Here is a 21,726-nt window from a genome sequence, read left to right as displayed (position 1 = left end):
AGAATTATTTCTGTTTCACTACTTTTTTCTGAAATTATATCTTTTTTTGTGAGAATACCTATTGTGACAAAAAAATGAAGCACCCATTGCTTTAGACATGTGAGATGTACTTTTTAAAAGTTACCTAAAAGGAAACCATTAGATACAAATTTCTTCAGGCTTGTAATTTGCATCTGAATCTTCCATCACTTTTTAGACATGGCCTTCATTGTCTCTCTACTTTTATTTTACCAGAATCTTTATGGCTGTATAATAACAATTTCTTGGCACTTAGAAAAAAGAAAGAGAGAGAGAGAGAGAGAAGAAAAGAGAAGTCAAGGATAGAAAGAATGAGGGAGGGAGAAGAAAATAGGGAGGGAGAGAGAGGAGAAAGGGAATCAGTGAGGGGGAAAGGAAGAGAGGGGAGATATCTTCATCTATCTGGGCTGTTATAACGAAGTACCATAGACTGGGTGACTTATAAACAACAGAAATTTATTACTCACAGTGATAGAGGCTGGGCCCAGATTAGTGTGATTGGGTTCTGGTAAGGTTCTCCTCCAGGTTGCAAATGTTTGATTGTGTCTTCATGTGGCAAAGGGGCATGAGAACTCTCTAGAATCTTTCAAAAAGGCACTGACTCCATTTATGAGGACTCTACCTTCCTGACCTAATTACCTTCAATATCCCACCTGCAAATATTATGCCAACAGCTGCCTCGCTCAGGGCCTAACAGATGCTAGGTGCTCAATAAATGCTTGTTAAACTCAACTGTCTACAGCAAATAGTTTCTGATAATGTAAAATTAAATGCTAAATTGAGTTTTACAGCTGTTTTCCCTATGGAATTATGCCAAAGGAGACAATCAAATCCAGGAAGGCTTTCTGAAGAAGTTAGGATTCCCTTTGGGCCTTCTGTCTAGGAGTCCATGAAAGAAGCAAAATCATTTCCAGGAAATGGAAAATATCATTGAGATGGGAATGAACAAGCTGTAGGATTGGCAAAGAGAGATAACTGGAGTGGAGACCATGTTCAGGAGAAAAATGGAAATAGGTGTAGATAATTAAATTAGTATCACACTATAAAATATAAGGAAAGCCCCCAGGGGAATTTAGACTAAATGCAAATACAAAATAAAATCATTAAAGCTTTTGTAATATTCAGTTAAATTTATAATATTTAGGTAGAATTAAACACTCACGGTTCTTAACAGAGATCCAAATCAAACCAATAATTGGATCAAAAGCAAAGGCACATCCTATGTTTCCCCAAACCAACCATTCTGTATTTTTGTAATGTCTATTGTGTATTCTTCACTGTGGTGCTACAGAGTAACAAAAAAAAATGTAATAGAATGGGCCAGCTCACAAGGAATCCCTAAATTCTCCTTTGGGGAACTAGATACACAAACTCCTAGGTATGAAAAAGAGAAGTAACCAGATTCCCCAAGCTCACTTAGCTAGAGAAATATAAAGATCGGAAGTTTGGTAGATAGTTCAATGAGAAGACATGTGATAGGAGCATTAACATAGTGAAACTGGATTTAGAGTCAGAAAATCTGGATTCAGTCCCTCAACTTGAGTGTTTACCTGCTCACTGTTCATTGTCCAAAATGTATATTATAACTTCTCTCTGAGGTTTACTGGTTGGGTTAATTGAGCTATGTGTTCAAGCTCCTAGTGTAGTAAGCGCATGATAGATAGTGAGTAAATATTATTGAAATCTGAATCTACCTTGAAGATAAATTTTGCTTATTTTAGGATTTTTGAAAGATCTATCCCTGGCCTTCATACAGTCAATTATTAATTCTGAAACACTGTGGTCGGCTCTCTCACCATTGAGTCAGATTGCACAGAAACTCAGAAAGGAGAGCTCCTGTCCTCCAGGAAGCACCCAAAGCCTCTTCTCTTTAATATAGCTCTGCCATCCTAGAGGTGCCACAGGACAGCACACTGTGTTCTGGTCAGCTTTGCTTCCTCAACTTTGACATTCCCTTTCTTTTTCTTATCAGATGATCCTTTTTTCTGCCTGCTGCATCTGTGGACTCATTGGGGGCATCCTGAATTTTCAGTTTCTTCGGGCAGTGACAAAGAAGACCTCTTCTCTCTACCCTCTGCATCTCGCCTCCATGTCCCTTGCATGCATTGGGATCGGTGGTTGCACCCTGTCTTCCTGGCTCACTTGTCGACTAGCCAGCTACGAACAGAGGAGGATGTTCTCAGAAAGGGAGCATTCGCTGCACCACTCTCATGAAATGGCTGAAAAAGTGAGTTTTATACCTTTTTCGCTCACTGCTAGCATGTGATGAAGACTGCAGTCAAATCATGGTCAATCAACTTGCAGCTCTAGGCGAGAACTTGAGGAATTGAGTTTTATAAAAGTTGGGCCCTATTGGGCTAAGAATAGAATTCTTTCTTTTTTTTTCTCTGCTATTTTGGGTACACCTATTCTCAACAATTTCATAGCTCTCTAGCTATACAAAAACACCATTCCTAAAATAGCATTTCATAAAATATTGAATACCTTATAAATATGGATTTTTATGTATTGTGCTGAGGAAAAACATATAAACTAAATACTCTCTCAACTCAATAATGCCAGTTTTAGAAATCTGATGAATTCTCCTTTCTAGCTCACCTCTTGTGCTTGTAAGTAGATGCATTTGATTATGTAAATTAGATTTGGAAGCATAAAAGGACCTTTTAATAAGACAGCAAAAAGCCTTGCCTAACAGTGCAGATAGTACAATCCACATAAGGCTTCATTAAATTCTCATCTAAACTTCATGCATATTTGGGTAGCTTTGCCTATATTTTAAAAAGTATTCTTGCATACTTGTTTCATGAAACTCATTCAAACAGGGAGTAACATTTATTGCTTGGAGGACAAATGATATAGTGAGCTGTGTTTCTATTACATTTTGTACGTATTTCTTAATTCAGTTCCTGTTACTGGATCTATGAAGGAAAAGATAAAACATCTGTAAAATAAACCAGCTAAGATAATGACCACATGATATTTCACTTGATACCATGGAAATAAAACTGCATAACCACAGGATAGAAGACAGAGTAGCAAGAGTTACAACGGCATATTTCTTTATAATGTTCTTTTGAAGCAAAAATATTTATTCTATAGTTTTATGTTTCCATTTTGTATGCAATCAATACATTAAAATAAAGAGAATAGATATTCTTAAATTGTTCCATGAAAAAAGCAATGTGAAACAGATGTACACATGTTCTTCAAAAAAAGTTTTATAGCACAATTAGCAGGACTGGTAATTTAAAGAAATGGGTTGTTAAAAATAGATTACCATTACGTATTTGGATAGTGACTCTTTTGTGCTCTATTTTTATACTACTGTGATTTAGTTTTTTTGTGTATATGTTTGTGCAATATTTATTATATGATTGTTATATTTATATTAGAGATTGAGGGCTATTGAAATTACCGACTTGCCCAGCTGCCCGGTGGTGCCCCCGACACCAGAGTTACCTACAAGGTACGCTGATTTCTAGGGAGTTACCATGTTGTAATGTCACTGCAGGAAGCAGCAATGCCTCTTGTAGGAAGCCATGATGTCAGCAGATCAGTCTGGACTGATGCTGTGATGTTTGTTGTTCCTCAAAGTAGCACTTTCATGGGAACTGCTTTTGAGGACCAACATAAACCTACATGGCAGAGTCTTGCAGCTTGAAAGTTGGTTGAGTATTTAAAATATTCAACCTCCTATAAACATCCAAACACATTTCTGTTTGGATGATTCATGACTCCTTTATTTTCTGCTGTATCATGATTCTGACTCAATACCATCATTCACAGACCAGAGTTTTGTTTTTAATAATAGGTGTGTCTGATAAAGACAGACTGTATCTTCCTCGTGCCAAAATTGCATGAGCAGACAACATTAAGTTTGACACTAATACAGTAAAAATGCTTTATGAAAGCCATCTTTTTATAAGATTATCTTATGTGATAAATTTCAAATTTATTTATTATATTTTGGATTGCTAAAAATAGTCACCACTCTCACTTTGGCTATACAATATAATTGAAAATGTAGAAAGTCACACTGATACTATGGCCCAATGGCAGAAAGTATACCCACTTGCAAATAGTCACATTTGGTCCTGTGTAAATTTAGAGAATATTCTTTATGTAAATTGGACATGCCTATTTGCAAATAAACTGAAAATACTAATACATTTAAAATCTAATTTTTGTGTTTTCTCCTATGATTTTGCTGTGTCCATAGTAGTGTGAATTTAGCTAAGAAAATGCTTTTCTTTGTAAGATTTTTAAAAACTGGATTTTTTTCTTAATCCTATAATAAAACATTATACATTAATTTTTATGGTTTTTAAGCTAATTTTTTATGCAAATTTATTTTAGGAGAAGAACAAGCACCTAAGAATCTTACTTCTATAAATTCACTAGAAAATTGTTTTTGTACTAGTATGAAGAATAGAAAAGCTATATGAGTAATTTTGTTAAAAATCATTTTTGAAGAATTGTTTCTATTTATCTTGCCACCCACAGTGAGTTCTTGAATGAAACCTCAAATCAGGTTTCTTACCTATAAACTTAACCTCAGCCTGACAACCCTACTATGTTTCTACACTTTTGCCATGTGCACGTCTAGCAGAGCCAGTCACTGAGCCATTGCTGGGCCATAGAAACAGGCAGCTGGTGCCAAAGGACCTTCGCCTTCTGTCAGAGTTTTTACACTAAAGGAGTTTGAGTTTCTAGGCTTTTTCTTGTAATTCCTTGGCATCTTACTGGGGAGATATAATGGATACTCAGGTGTGAGATAACTCCCTAGGGCCTAGAAGGGGCAAGCTCTTTGCCTGGAAAGACAGATCTTGATGTGAAAGGAGAACAAGTCTCCAGTGCAAATAGTCTCCTTTCTCAGAATTTCCTTGGAAGAATTTCCACAACTTTCAAAAGACAATAACGTTTTCAAAAACAAAGCTCAGTGACCAGGCCAATTTTTACCTTCCAGTCCCTCATGGATCCTCCTTCTAAGGAACTTTCCAAACCAGTCAAAACAAGGAGCAAGCATCTTTATTCTATTTTATCTCCTATATTGAATTTTCAAAGAGAAGATAGTCAAAATAAGACATGGATACCTTTTCATTTTTCAAATAAATATTTGGAAGAATTTCTGAAGTTTACAAAAGCAAACATTCCTAATTCTCCCAAACAGAAATCAAATATAAACTGATAGGCTTGAGATAAATGAGCAATAATTTTGATTTGAATTTTCTTTACCACACTTTTGCAAATAGGCTTGTTCAAGGATGAAAGATTTTTAGATATTTTTGCCTAAATGTTATTTATAATATGGTGTACTGACCATTATAAATGTGAATGGGCTTCACATCTCATTACCCTTTAATGTTTAGGGAGGAATTTAATGTTCAATAAAATATATGAATTCAAAACATCTAAATTTTTCTTAAATTAACATTTTCTAAAATTGCAAATGAAACTTTTATCAGTTCATCCTTTCTATCTAAGTTTTCATTTGCTTTCCATATAGTTTTCCTTATTAATATCCTAGTAATTGATCCCTTAAGAAACATATTAAGAGCTTTTATTTGTTTGGTTGGGTTTTTTTTTACTGTATGAGTGATAGTGTCATGAAAACCAATCTTTCCCACCCTGATTTATTTGTGATCCACTGTTACATGTAAGCAGTGATCGCCTGTGGGCCTATTTCAGTTCTTTGCAAAAAGGCCACACATTTTTCTGTAGAATGAGGTAACCCCCAGAATATGTTGGCACTTTGTTGATATGCTCAGCAGAGAAGCCAATGCAAGGGGGGGAAATGTAGGCATTTAACCATCTTCTTCTTTCTAGGTGAGGTCTTTCCAAAATAAAGTTGAGAAATAAAAGGGGAGACTCAGGGGACTAGGCACAGATTGAACTATTTTTATGTGTAGAAGACTTTGGTCTAACAGACTGTCATTTCAGCATTTTCATGTGCTCCAAGATGCCATGAAATTTTATTTTCTCAAATGCAACAACAGTATCAATCCTCGTCCTTCCCCAAAACTCAGCAAGTTTTTCAGTAGCTTGAAGTCTATGTTTTGCAAACCCATTAACCAAGTCAATATCTTACTCTGGAAGTAAATTTTAACTAATTCATCTTATTTTCCTAACAGGAAATGACAGACAACATGAGCAATGGAGGACCACAACTGATATTTAATGGAAGAGTATAATCAATATTTTAAAGACCCGTACTTTTTTTTTTTTTTTTTTTTTTAGGATTTTCATGAGGAAAGGAAATACCAAAGGACTAGGGGATAAAATTAAAACAGTTCTTGCATTTGCTATTATCTCTTGTGAGCACCCAATATAAACATTCTCCCTCAGTTTTGCCTCACTTATTTCTTCAGCTTTTTATATTGGGTGAGAACTTTCCTGAAATGTTCTGGTGCAGTAATTTGAACAGACTTTCTAGATTATTCTAAAGACTTTTCAGGAAAAAAAAAAAAGGAATAAACAGAAAGACTCATATTCTATAAACACAGTATTTCACTAGCATGAGTATTAGATTTGTAATGACGTATTTCATATAAATAATCAAAAGTGCGAATATCAAGAATAACAATAACTTATCAATGTCTTTGTTTTTAAAGACAATGGCTTCAAGAATACCACAATTCAAGACCTCAGTAATGCCTTGTTGTAAAAACATAATTATTTCCAATTTGTGAATGAACTATATTTCATAATTTATTTGTAAATGACAAAAACCCTGACATATAACAAAGAAATTTTTTTTAGAGAGACAATACTAATCTGTATCATATTTTTGCATTTTTGCACAAGGGTGAAAAGTTATAAATGAATATCACTTAAGGAAAATAAATATGTTTTGATTATACCGTGCAGATTGATCTGCATGTTTATGAATGAGCCTAAGAATAAAATATGTGTGTATGTATGTGTGTATATAGACTGTAAATATAGAAAATATATACAGCATATATTTATAGCATTCATGAATGTAAATAGGTAGTTGAAAAGAAATTGTAATGCTTTTGGGGTATTACTAAAATTCTATTCCCAAAGAGTTGGGAAAGCATTTTTTCAAGGCTTTTCTATGCCCACAAAATCACGTTTGATTTCTACTAAATTTGTTCATTTTTATTCTTTTTATTATATATGCTGTGTGTAAATATCATTGTGACTGATATTTATGGAATTGAGTGATCTGAATAGTGTAGTATAAAGATAGATTACTTATTTGACTATTTTACTATTATGGTATTTATGTAATAACAATGATTAATACTGATTTATAAACCTAACTTTAAATCACATGCTTACACATTTATAAAAATAGACATAATGACTTGTGATTATTCATGATACTTACATTTCAAACACTTTACAACCCAATTAAATTATATAGAAGGACAAATGATGTATGTCCCAAAGTTAAATTTACAATTCATTTTGCTAGAATTTAATTTAAAATTAAAAAATTTTAATTTACATGAAATAATACAAAAGACCACTTTTAAGAATAAATATATATACCCAAAGAATCTAAAAGAGTTTTTTTTTTTGTAGAAGGAAATACAAAACATAGGCTTACATTTATATAGCTAGATTCAATCCTTCTCTTCCATAATGAAATGTTAAAATAGCAATTCATGACATTATGAATAGGCAAGAAAATAGCATGGTCTTTAAAAATATTTATGAGAACACAACCTCTGGTAACAGATAAAGAAATCTAATATTTTAAAATATGTAATTCTCACTGTATTGTATGCTTTTATTTTTCCCTAAGGCTTATCTAGTTTTGAGCCATTTTTATGAGTTACTTATTGAACGACAGGTAGATTCAACCTTTAATATTCAGGAGGAGAACATGTTGTAATTTAGAAACAAAATATGGGTTTTAATTCTGATAACAAAATAATAATTCTAGTTAACAGAAATCTGAAGTTCTTCTAGTTTTAAAGCAACATGATCATCACCTACCCTATTTAAGTCAACTCATAAAAAAATTCTACCCGTATATAGTCAAAAGAAATAGCTGGACTATGGTTGTTTGGTGTAGCATTTGAAGTCTCCTAACTCATATGAAAAACTTCATTATCCAGATTACAGAAGTTGCCCATAAATGCAACCTCAAATAGTGAATCAGCATTATCACATTTCTTTTGATGCCACAAACAGACATAATCTTTATCACTGAAAATCTGAACTATACAATGCAGACATTTTGTATATATATATGACTCTACTGAGTTTATGCAAGGATGTAGTTTTGTACTGAAGGGATAACCACTGACTAATTTTAGGTGGTGTTTCTTTGTAGACATATTTGTATAATGCAGAGTTCTAGTACATCAGTAATATGTTTTAATGCCTTTTGAAATAATTTATGAAATCACCCATCAAAGGACAAAAGTAGGCATATCACTGCTTTGATATAGAGTTAAGAAGAGATGCAACCATTACAATTATCCAAATAGTCTACAGTGTATATAACCAGGTATAGATATGTCTTTAAATGTAGTTCTTTTAACCCAATATTTTCAGGGCTCAGTTATTTAGAGGGATTTATTTAGGATGTATAGTGATTCTTCCTGAGATTAGTAGGGGAAGTTGGAAGACATTGTTCAAGTACTTGAAAATTTATTTTTCACAATAAATCAAACTATGAATTAGAATATTTTAAGTGACTACTTTACACTTTTAGTATGAGCCTACCTTTGGGGGAAAGTAAATTAGGAAAAAATATGTGAAACTAGTGTGGTGGTGTGCTGTAAAGACTAGCTACACAAAGGTAAAGTTATAATAAGCATAAAAGAATAAAAGTGGACTCTGCTTTGAAATTTTTAAACATATATGTATATGTGTGCACACACAAACACATATACAATTGTTTAGAAGTGGAACATGGTATGATGACTCTATTGATATGTCTATATAATAAAATGGTGTGCTTTGAAACTACATATGGTGTGACCTCTCTTTTCATCATGATAGAAAAAAATAATTTCTCCTGCTAGGTTCTGAGATTGGCAGGGGACAGGATGCTGTGAGTGAAGAGACAGAGAGAGTGCCAGCTAGAGGATATGGAATTCAGAAAGGGGTTTTTCTGAGATAGAAGAGATTAAAGTGTGTTCAAATATAGAGAGGGAGTGGTTGATGATGCAGGACAAAATGAATGTGAGAAAGTGAGGTCCCATGGAGGCAGGCGTTCATTCATAAGATACACTTTATAGGAGACGGATTTAGCGATAGATAGGACTGAAGTTGTGGGAGATCTCACAGATGAAACCACAATATTCAGAGAACTCTGCTGTCCTTATATTTGTCAAATAATTGTTACTGGCATTTGGGTGGACAGTAATTCATTGTGCAGACTGTCCTATGCATCTTAGGCCATTAAGCATCTTTGATCCCCCATGTACTAAATGTCAGGAAGATACTGCAGGCATAGCAAACAGAAGTGTCCTAACAAATTTTAACCTATCTTTTTGGCAGGTAAGTATTGATTCCTAACCTAGAACCACTGAGAATAACCCTTGAATACAATGCAGACTGGCCAATATTAATGTTTTTTACAAATGTAGACTTGAATTGCTCAGGGTCATAAACTCACTGTTCTAAGATCTACCTATATTATCTGATACAGTAGCCACTAACCTAACCATGTGTGGTTAAACATATATATATAAATTAATCAAAACAATATTAAATATTCAGTTTCTCAGTTGAACTGAGCTAGCCACATTCCAAGTGCTGAATAGCCACATATGGACAACATCACCTCAGAACATCCTATCAGACAATGCTAGTCAAAACCACAGAGAGGAAAACTGTCCTTAACCCTCAGTCAACCAATTATCATTATAATAAAATATGTGAAAAAAATTAGTAAACTCTCCATGGAATTTAAAGTTGATGGACCAGTTAAATCCATGGACTAGGAAAAACTAGCAAAAATGCAGTGTAGGCCAAATCCTTAATAAAGTCGAAAAGTTGTAGAGGTTTCATGTTTAAAAAATTCTGTTCACAGAAACATTCCACTAAATAACTAAATATTTTATGTTTGACAGGTAAAATGAGATGTTGTGTAACTTCTATTTTTGAAGAAATTTACTCAGCCTATTACCACGCATCAATGAAAAACTCTGCATTTCTTATGCTTGGGAAGGTGAGAACAATATGCGGCCCTCCACTTTTTTCACTGACTTGAGCTCAAGCGTGGCATGTTTAGAAACCGTATGTCCAAGGCTGCATTTTCAAAGATTATTTAGCAAACATGTTTCAGAAATTTAGATCGAGCATCTTAAGTACCATTTGGTTAGAACACAGTTTCCAAATAAAGTTTTAGAACTTGGCATCACTTCACTCTTGTCTTCCTTAAATCATTTTTTTTTCTGGAAACTTATGTAATATTTCTTACTCAAAGTGTGTGACAACCAAGAAATTCAATTATTCCAAAACCATAAATCACAGGTTGTGAGTTACTCAGAGAAGAGGAAACCAATTCAGAAATTGCTTGAAATGTGGGTGCCTCGTAAAATTACACTAAAGTTTTTTGGTTCTTGTTGGTTTTGGTTTTTTACTCCTATTGGCAGGAAAAATATTTACTGAATACAAAAGCCTTTTATTAGGAATGTATTTCCCAAGAAATATATTGTAAAAAGTCAAACTCTAGATCTAAACAAATTGATTCAATATTTTAATAGTTCAATATTGTATGCATTAACTAGTTATAGGCACACAGCTTTCATTTACCTGGAAATCTTTAAGAACTAGGTTCCGTCTTTAAACTTTCCTTCACATCAAGTAGGGACTATTGATTTTGAAGTTTTTCTTCATTAACACCCTAAGACTCTACTCTCTTAGCCACATAATACATTGCAAGCCCTATTCCAAAAGCCAAAGTGCATTGTGTTACTGGAAATTGCCAGAGACACTTTAGAATTTGGCTGAAGCTTCACAGAAAATCCTAAAATCTTGTCACATTTTCAGCAAGTGTTCTATTAACCTCAAGGAATCAGGACTCATGACTGTTCCTTGTTATTAATCAGGCTATTTGTCCTCACCTACTCATTAAGACAGAAATGTCATTTCACAGCATCCTGATGGAGGGCTGGAAGATACCCCTTGGGCTCTCTAAGACCATTGCTCAGGAAAGAAAAGCTACAGTTTCCTTCATTGGGGGTTGCAGGAAGGGATCTACCACCCCTCACTCTGTTCCTCATTGTAAGTCAGACAGGAAAGAGGTAACACTCAGTCTTATATAAATGTACTCTAAGGACCCTGTGCTTAGATGTCCACTCCATTCATTAATATCTAAAATGCCTTTTGATATCTGGACTTCTGGGTCTTTTCTATCTTTTAATTATACTAATACTTCCGCATCAATGTCTGAGAAAAAAGAATTTTAAAATTTTAATTTGATTTAAAAGGGCCCTAGGTCTTCTAAAATAAAACAAATTGCTGGAAAAAAGACTGTCTCCAAGTCACAATAGAATAAGTAGTGTTAATATTAGCCTGTTGCTATCTATCAGCAAAAAGGATGGCAGTGCAGCAGTTGAAAAACATCTATCAAGTGTTATTATAATGTGCATTGTCTATAAATGTAAATATTCCTCTATCATATTAATATAATTTATTTAATATGAAATGTGGATAATGTGTTAAGACATTATTAATATTTCATCTGAAAAGTAAGGTCATTTCTTGCTGTACCCATGAATCATAGAGCCATTCAACCAAATCTTGCAATTTATACACCCGTAAGTTTATAAAACCACAGCTCTATCATATAGGAACCACTGCTCTTTATTTGTTCAGCTTCTTTTGATTTCAGATCCAAATTTCTGGTTCTGTGGTGGTACTTTGATTTCCGTTTCTGGTTCCTGCACTCGAACCTGAGACATTATCTCTGTAGTTGTCAAGTTTTCACCGCTACAGCTACTCACTTCACTCTAGGCACTTGGGTTTGTTTAACAGGACTCCCTACCCCTGAGCCAGCTGGTGAAGTCCAGCCTTGGTCACCAAGCCAGTGGCAGCTAGTGACAAAAGCAGCCTCAACACAAATGTTAGTCACAAGCAAACAGGCATGTGCTCCAAATGGAACTAGGAATGCAAAAAAAAGGATCCCAGATAACTAAAGAGAAAACATGAGCTCTCCATAACTTGAATGTAAAAAGGTTGGAAAATCTATACGAGGTCTTTGGAAACAGGCAGGGAGCTGTAAGTAAGAAACTGAGGCAAGATCATATTCCCCCTGGGTTTCATCAGGGGATTAGATCAGTAAGCTATAGAAAAAAATGAATTTTGTCATGACAAAATTTTGCCTTTATTATCAGATATGTTCATTTCTTGTAGTAGTTGTCTTTTTCTTCTTTTAAATCTCTAGCTTAACCTACTTATCTTTGCCAAGAACATTAGAGGAAGAGGTTTTATTCAAGGGAGCTAACCCTGTATGTGTCACACTAAAGTCGATATATGCATGACAGCAGGGATCACAAGAAACGTCAAGAGAAAGTGAGACACAAGGGATGCTTTCATTAGTCATTGATCCTTCTTGACTAGGAATACTCCTTTCAGTGTGAATCTTGGAGTTCTGGATTTTTATTTTATTGACAAATTGTGGCTTTTATGTAGTATCTTCCCTTATAAAATTCTGTTTGCTGTTGCATTCTTTCACAACTGGGAAGGTCCCCTTTGCCACTGGATAAAGATGAATTCATTATTGTAATAATTTCCAAAGCATAGAGATATTAAGAGCACCCTGTGACCATAAGAGGGAGTCTAGCATATGATTCATTAATAAGCATGTATTTAATGACTTGAGAGTAAATTGTGTATCAAAAATGTACTGTGTCTAAATTTCATTTTTATCTACTTTCCACCCTCAAACTTCCCATATCACATTCTTTGGAATGTATTTAGTGTCAAGGATCTGTGAATTCACACCCACGCAAACTCTGCAGCCAGCAGGTGGTTTATTCAACTACAATTTTAAGGTAATAGTCAAAGAAAAAAGGAAGTCATTTCCTATTTTTGTTCTGCAGTGAGCTAAAGGCAGATGGAAGTAAAGGGGAATGTCAATAGGTATTCTTGCAAGCACCATGGTTAATTTTACTGGCTAGATTCCTTGGATTAAAAAACCTTTCAAAAGATGTTGAAACTCTGCTGCAGTAAAGTCTGGTTGGGAAGGAACTAGGGCCTTAAAAGAAATACTAACTCTAATTTTCATAAAAGGTCAGTAAATTATATAAAGATGACATCATAGCTTCCGAAAGTAGCCCCACCCCCATCTTGTACCTCCTTTATTCCTTCCTAACCAAGACTCTCAAGATTACATAGCTACTCACACATACAAACTATTTTACTGTTTTTTTTCTTTAAAAAAATGTTTAATTCCAGTATAGTTAACATGCAGTGTTGTATTATTTTCAGGTATATAAAATAGTGACTCAATTCCATACATCAAATTCCAAACATGGAATTTTGGAATTCTAAACAATTCCATACATCACATATATTACCCAGTGTTCACCAGGAAAAGTGCACTCCTCAACTCCCAACACTTATTTCTCCCATCTCCCCACCCACTTACCATCTGGTAACCATCAGTTTGTTCTCTACAGTTAAGAGTCTGTTTCTTGTTTTCTCTTTCTCTCTCTCACCTTCTCCCTCTCTCTTTCTCCCTTGCTCATTTGTTTTGTTTCTTAAATTCCACATATGAGTGAAATCATATGGTATTTGTCTTTCTCTGATTGACTTATTTCACTAATTACGCTACTGGATATTTACCCCCAAAATACAAAAATACTAATTCAAAGGGATACATGCACCCTTATGTTTATAGCAATATTATTTACAGTAGTCAAATTATGGAAGTATCTCAAGTGTATGTGAATAAAAAAATAAGTTGTGGTAAATATATATAATGGGATATATATGGTAGATAAATATATATGTATTTATCCACCATATTATTCAGCCATAAAAAAGCAGATAAATATATGTATTTATTCTACCATATTATTCAGCTATAAAAAAGGATGAAATATTGCCATTTGTAACAACATGGATGGAGCTAGAGAGCATTATGTTCATTTTACTATTTAAAACAATCCTAATTTTAACTAGAATCTTTCATCCAAAGGGTATGTAGTTGCCTTCCTGCTAATAATTGATACCTAGATAGATACTGTAACCCCAGGTAAGTGGAGCTGAAAATTAGTATGATTTTATGAAAGTCTACATTTTAAAGTTCAGGTTTAAACTATGCATGTATATATTTATTGAATTCTAACACAAAAATTCTAGGTAATAATCAAAGCATCTATACTACGGCCAAGAGATAAAATCCAAGCATAAACATCAGGGTGTTTGCACATTATTGCATCTGATTACCACAAAAGTGAGAAAGACACAATTCCATTGTTAGAGAGAGTAAGAATACAATGATTACTTATGGGTTTTTTTGCTCTTTTATTTCCCTCAAAAGTACCTAATGTGATTTACAAATAATCCATTTACTAACACTGTAAAAACTATTCATACATTAACAAGAAGAAAGGTTGCCTCTAGACTGAAGTTGAGTAAACACTGCCTCTTCATGGGAATCAGTAGTTTATGTGTTCTTTAGAAATTCTGAATTAAAAAAAAATTCTGAATTAGTACAAAAATTACTAAAAAAAAATTGGTAGGAAGGTAATTGAGGCAAAGAAGTATTTAGGATAAAATTATCACAGTGATAAACAATTTTTGCATACTTTCTCTTATTTACAAATGAAAATGTGGCCCGGGTGGATTTGTTGTTAATTTAAGTGGTTATACCCCTTATTTCAGTAACGGAATTGCAGGACAATTTAACTATGCCTGAGAAAGAATGGAATATGCCAATGTGTTAATACAAATAAGAGTAACACCCTTTTAATAGGGAACTATTTAGCTTCCTAAAGATTGTTCTATACTCCTTGGAAATAATCACATTTTGATGTAATTTTAATTTGTTGGTTAAGTTCCAACATATAATTTACCATAATATTATCCCTTTTAGTAAATCTAGAAGGGTACATAAACTGAAATTTTTCATTCCATTTAAGAAATGTGTGGAAATTAAATAATGGCATTTTACCTCCCTGAGTCTATGTAAATTATGTGCTATTTTACGTTCCTTATTTTGCAAACTTTACTGTGTGTGAACACTAAATCATATGAAAGAAATAATCAACTACATTGTTAAATTTTATTGCATTTATGTCAATTATACCTAAATAAAAATGATCAGTTCAGAATCTCCATCCCGTATTTCAAGTTTCTTTTAAGGTCCTGGTTCTCAAACTTCCCAGGTATTATAATCTCCTGGAGGGCTTGGTAAACAGATAGCTGAGCACCACCTCCAGAGTTCTAATTCAGTAAACCTAGGGTGGGGCCTGAGATTTGCATTTCTAACCACATTTCAGGTGATGCTGAAGACACCCAGGGACCTGACTTTAAGGACTACTGTAACCAAACCCATATCTCCCTTCCCGATGGATGCACAGTAAAGCCAATCACTGAAACACCAGGTATGTAGCAAGGAAAGGGTTTTATTTGAGAGGCAGCCAAACCAGGAGACACAGGAGAACAGGTCTTAAATCCACTTCCCTGAAGGGGGAGAGAACAAGTTTTTTTATAATCATGGGGGTTGAGATTACATACCTATTGATGAAAAGGGCAGTAAAACTGATGACTATTCATGAAGAAAGATGGAGAATGTGCATTGAGCAAACATATGTAACAAACATTCCTGGGGTGGAGACTTAACACTAGCAAGGCAAAATCTAGCCCCTCATGTCAGAAAGTTATCTTAGGACAAGGAGAAGAGACTATGGGCATGCTTCGAGAGCCAGTATAAAAATGGATGGGGTCTTGGGTTTCTTATCTCGGGTAAGGAATGCAGGATCTTGCTTTTTCATAGGCTGGAGCCATATCAGTTGACCTTGAGCCCAGGTTTCTGCAGAGACAGAATTCTGCTTATTAGGAGAAAACAGTTCTCTGAAAAACAAGCTTTCAACTGTTAGTTTCAACTTCATTAAACATATGGGGCACAGTTTCACTGCGAATAAAACACAGCCTTATTAAAGCAGTTGTGCCTTACCTTACAAACAGATGCATTTGAATGACTTCATTTCCATGTATTTTCAGCAACAGCTATAGTTTGCAAAATGTAAAATCTAGTATATTCAATAAAATATAATATCTACTATTGTTTTTCCTCAATGTAAGCACAGTGTACATTTGTTAGTTCAGCAATCTCATAAGTAGGTAGAAAGAACTTTCAGAGTTAAAAATTGATGCCAAGTCCTTTTTTGAAGGATTATAGGTTAAAAACCAACCATTAATATGGAAGTGCCTTGATTCTTGCCATTCCTGCAGTACTTTAGGCTAAAGCAAAACTTAGAAATTGAAAGCTCACAGTTGCCATCTGCTGACACATTTGTGAATCACATGCAGTTAGCATCAACCAATAGCTGATTGATACATTAGTATCTTGTTCAGACTTTTGTTTTCTTCATTTTCAAAACCCATTAGGCAAATTTTATACATGTGTTTCCCGCCTCCCCCCAAAAAACTATTCCCAAATTAAATATATTTATTTCAAACGATTAGTTTGTACTGAAGACATTTTATTTTTTTATATTTCTTAAAGATTTTATTTATTTATTCATGAGAGACAGAGAAGGCAGAGAGAGAAACAGGCTCCATGCAGGAAGCCTGATGTGGGACCGGATCCTGGGACCCCAGGATCATGTCCCGGGCTGAAGACGGAGCTAAACTGCTGAGCCACCTGGGCTGCCCTGTACTGAAGACATTTTAATCCTTCCTACTGACAAAAGAAATTGCAGGGGGACGTGAGTAGCTCAGATTCTGGATTTCAGTTCAGGTCATGACATCAAGCTCCATCATGAGCTCTTAACTCAGTATGAAGTCTGCTTGAGATTTTCTCTTTCTCTCTCCCCCTCTGTCCTTCTCCCCACTTACCTGTTCTCTAAAATAAATAAATGATTTTTTTAAAAAAAATATTTAAGATTGCAAGTTCGTATCTCAGTAAACATAGTTCTTATCTAGAGCAAATTTTATCAAAATATTTTAAGAGGGTAGTATATTGAAATCTTTCATTGTTTTAAGTTGAATCAAATGTTTGTGTATATAAATTGCTTATAAGGGTAGTACATTGAAAGAGGAGCTAAAATTAATCATGCTAATAACACCAAAACAAAAAGTTCATTCCCAGAGATGAGGCCAAGTTATTCTCCAGTTTTTATTCATACTCTTACATGAATTTTCCTCTTAGGTCCAGGGCCCTGCCTTGCTCTTCATTCAAGGAAGTTATAACCTCCTGCTCCCTAGTTCAGCTTTACAGCCTTCATCAGGCTGACCAAGAATATTCTAATCGATGTGTTCATCATGGACTCCAAAAAGGACATATTATTTAACATTTACTATGGGCCAGTCACTGTGCTTAGTATGACACTACCATTATCTCGTTTACTCCACAGAGCTTCTCCATATCATTATACTTCTACCCTACAGATTAGGAAGTTGAAGTTTAAAAAGACTAGCCAAATTACAGAGCCAAAACTGACACCCATATCACCAGATGCTAGCACCTGGATTTTACCAGCCATGCCATACTGTGAAATACTTTCTGCAAGACCCCGAGCCCTCACACTTTGGCCTAAACTGGTAATTCTTTGACACCTTTCCAAGCCTGTTAGAAAGGACTAGTACTTACCAGTTTTTCTGATTCCTGCTTTCCCATTTGCTTTTAGGCAAAGGCTAATTAAAATAAGCACTCATTTTCTTAACTCTTAAAATTTCTTCCTTTATAATCTTTGGCCACGTGTATAGGAAAAGTGAGGATTTTTAGTGATCCAAAGCATGAGCTATGGAATGAGTCACGCCTGGGTTAAATTCCTTGATTAGCAGCTGTGTATCCTTGGAAAGCTCATTGATTTGCTCATTCAAGAAATATGCGCTAGGCACTAACTAGGTTTCCAGCTTTTTACAATACAGATAGGATTGTTACCTTCATGGGGCCAACATTTTAAAATCTTCCCTATATTATAGTTTTCTCATCTGTAAAAGTATATAATAATTGTAGTAAGTATATAAAGATTCTGTGTTGGTGATTTGTATAAAGTACTTACCGCAGTGCCTGGCAGTTTTGCCATAAAGTTCAGGTATGATGATCATGATCATGGTGGTGGTTGTGATGTTGATGAAATCACTCATTCCAACAATTTGAAACAAATAATGCATAAAGGTGATGAAACTTTTGTTGTCAAGACTATTATTACTCTATTGTTGGGGGGTGGGGAACGTTTAGGGATTTCCAGTGCACATTTGGTATAGGACAGAAGTAGCAGATCCTTTCTTAGGCAAAGGGCAAAGTACTTGAGATCATAAGCATTTCATGCCTTGGATTGCGCTATGTTCTAGAGTCTAGGCAAGAGATTTTGTTTTCTCTCACACCCTCTCTCGCTCAGAAACATGCGCAGCTGCCAGGAAAGCAAACCTACTCTAGCCTGCTGGAGGATGAGACACATGGAGCCACCCACACCTGACTACAGATGCTTGAGTGAGTCCAGCTGAGCCCAGTCCAAATTTGTATTCACAGAATTAGGAACTGGATTAATGATTGTTATTAAAGCCACCAAATTTGAGAATGGTTTGTTATGCAGCAAAAGCCAATTAATGCAATGATATTTTTACTTGCACTGCCCTTTATATAAAACTATTTTATGGAAATCTTTATACATAGTTCAAACTTTCTAATTCCATTTCTTCAGTAAAGTCTACTCTAATAATTTCACATTTTTTTCTTTAAAAAGTAAGAACTTGCCTAGTAATGTTACACAGTTAGTAACTGGCAGAGCCATGATTCAGACTCAAATAATGTAACTTTAGCACTCAGGCTCCTCACCTTGCACTATATTAAACTGAAAAATTGAGGATATCTTGTAACAACCAAAACACCAACAACAGGAATCCTTTCCTTCATTAAGTTTCTACTTTCTAAAACTATAAAAACAATGCACATTCATTACAGTATATGAAAATTCACACAATTTTAGAAAGCCATTAACTCACTCTCAAGAGATAACTAATATTAACACATGGTATTTATACATCCAGATTCTTTTCTAACCATATAAATGTGCATATTTTCCATAAAAATCAGAGCATATGACACAAATTACTTTGTGATTTATTTCAGCAAACTACCAATTATTGCACATTTATATTGCTCCAGGGATTTAATGATTGTGAGGAACAGAAACATAATACTGTGTGTGTGTGTGCACGTACGCATGTTGGAGAGGAAAAGGTCAATGGTAAGAAAAGGATACAGAGAGTTTCAGGGACACTTTTCTCTCTTTTTTGGCAGGATCAGTGGACATGCAGACTAAGTCACGTCCAAACTTCTCTCTTCTCCTTGTAGAAAAGAGGTTTTCTTAGCACATGCTTTACTTTGACTTGACAGGGTTTTTTTTTGTGAGACAGCGATCACCAATGCCTGACTTCCTGTGCCACTTTGATCAAATTTTAGGCAAAAAGAAAATGGTATGGTTCAACTACAAGCCCTTGATCAAGTAAACTTTGTGAATTTGTGTGCGGTGGGAGATAGGTGGGAGGAATCTCACTGTACTTCTTTTCTTCTTCTCTGGGTAATAGGTGAAACAGGTTAATTTGGTAAAGTAACTCCAAAGCAGTGAACATTTACACGTAGGCTAAATCACCTTTTCACACTTCCAAATCATGCAGATCGTGGGTAGCAGCTAACAATCAAGCCAGAACTTTAAAAAACTAAAAAGTAGAAAACAATTTTCAAAATCAAACAAGCAAATCTCTTATGAGCACACAAAGGGTCATAAAACTATCCCATATTTAAAATTTGTGAAAAATAATTTCTGGTGTAGTTGATTTCAAGTAAGTTCGTTGTGACTAAATTGTCTTGATGTCCAGCTTGTTTTGACTAAATTGCTCTGGACAAATTTTCATTCAATTCACCTGCAGACAATCTACATGCACCTTGACTGCAGGGAGAAGTTTTGATTAAATGGTCTGGAGACGCTGTTAAGGCATAAGATTTTAAAGCTCTTCAGGTGATTTTGATATTTAGCCAAAGCTGAGAACACTAAACAAAGGGGTCCTGCATAGGACTGTTGGAGGACTTTGCAATCAAATCCAGGTAAAGGCTGTTACATTTCCTACTCATGGGCTCACATTTATCACTGGGCTTTGGGAGCAGTTTCATCCCATTATCATCTTATGCTGAATTTGAAATCAAAGACTACTAGAGAAAATGTTTTTCACTTCTTATTTGAACTTTCTTCCCATTGAGCAGGGTAGGTACGTTATTATAACAGGCAGAAAACAAGTTGAGAGAGGCTTAGAGACTTTTTTGCAATACCTTGGGGAGGTGGAGGTGTGTTAGAAGTTACCTCACTAACTGCTATGCATTTCTCTTGGCATTTATGCAGTGTAATCCTATTGTATATTTATGTTTAGATTCTATTTCCCCATTAGACTTTGAGCTTTTTATAGCCTGTTATTTCTTTCTTTTCTTTCTTTTCTTTTCATTCATTCATTCATTCATTCATTCATATTTTCCCAGGGAGCAGAAAGTGATGGAAAAGAGAGGTTGCAAGGTGAAAGGGAATCAATGAACTCGGGTGGTGGCTAGCAGAAAAGGTAAAGTGGGGATTGTGATAAATGGGACTCCGGGGCTGGCAGCAGATCCCTATATGGTCTTGTAAGTACCTTAGCCATATTAAGGAGTCTGTGTTACCCTGAGAAACCTGGGGTGCCCATGGGAACAAGTCATGGTTCCATTTGTGTTTGGGAGAAGGGGCTCCCGGGGGTCCTCTTGACCATCAGGACTAAGCTTCCACAGGCACTTCTGCGGTTTGGGAAGTGAGGACAGACAGAAGTATCCCCAATAGGCCGATGTTTCCGCCGTGGACCCCACAAGCCGTGGGGCCGACTCGATATTTGAGGGTACAAGAGAGGCTCCTAGGGGACCAGCTGAGCTGAGCCCTTTGGAAAGTGGTAAGATCTCTTGAGTTAGTTGTTACAGGCTGAGCAGAGAGTCCAGACGGGAGAGAGAGATGATGGGTTGATTTTCAGATGTCTCGCAGTTGAGGCATCTGGGCTGCATTTTAGGACTGGATTCCCTGCAGAAAATACATGCCCTAAAATTTTAAAGTTTATTATTTGTATTGTCCACGCTGGCAAAATTTACCAGACCACGTTATTACTGGAAACTATCAAAGTGCGAACCCCTATTAAGTCTACATATTAAATCCAAAAAAGACGTTACGGGGAATCCCCTGGGTGGCTCAGCGGTTTGGCGCCGCCTTCAGCCCAGGGCGTGACCCTGGAGACCTGGGATCGAGACCCGCGTCGGGCTCCCTGCATGGAGCCTGCTTCTCCCTCTGCCTGTGTCTCTCATGAATAAATAAATAAATAAAATATTAAAAAAAAAAAAAGACGTTAGCGGACATAAAGGTTTGGCTGCCCCGAGGAGAGGAGGTGGTGGCCGGGCCTGTAGCACGCTCCGGACTTGAGCCGCGGCTCTCCGCTCCCGCCGCCGTCCCGCAGGCGGAAAAGCGGCTGCCCTCTGCTGGTCACAAGCGCGTAACGCGACTCAAGGAGAGCAATTTCCTAGGGGCGGGCCGGCGG

At 35.6% G+C, this 21,726-nt stretch overlaps 1 protein-coding gene across 4 annotated transcripts in view; it reads left to right on the top strand.

Annotated features, from left to right (window-relative positions):
- TMEM196 (transmembrane protein 196) overlaps window positions 1–8,967 on the top strand; it is a 51,567-nt gene extending 42,600 nt beyond the window's left edge. For 2 of the 4 annotated variants that reach the window (XM_025464316.3, XM_025464315.3), the window contains exons 3-5: window positions 1,991–2,245; window positions 3,411–3,484; window positions 6,150–8,967. In XM_025464316.3, the coding sequence (XP_025320101.1) occupies window positions 1,991–2,245; window positions 3,411–3,484; window positions 6,150–6,156 (336 nt within the window). In that variant the 3' untranslated portion in view covers window positions 6,157–8,967. The remainder of the gene's footprint in view (window positions 1–1,990; window positions 2,246–3,410; window positions 3,485–6,149) is intronic. The other 2 variants (XM_025464317.3, XM_025464318.3) reach the window with 1 other exon arrangement.
- Window positions 8,968–21,726: the final 12,759 nt, after the last annotated feature.

The sequence above is a fragment of the Canis lupus genome, chromosome 14, assembly GCF_003254725.2.
Source record: "Canis lupus dingo isolate Sandy chromosome 14, ASM325472v2, whole genome shotgun sequence".
NCBI lineage: Eukaryota > Metazoa > Chordata > Mammalia > Carnivora > Canidae > Canis > Canis lupus.
This window is presented reverse-complemented; position numbering and strand designations above follow the sequence as displayed.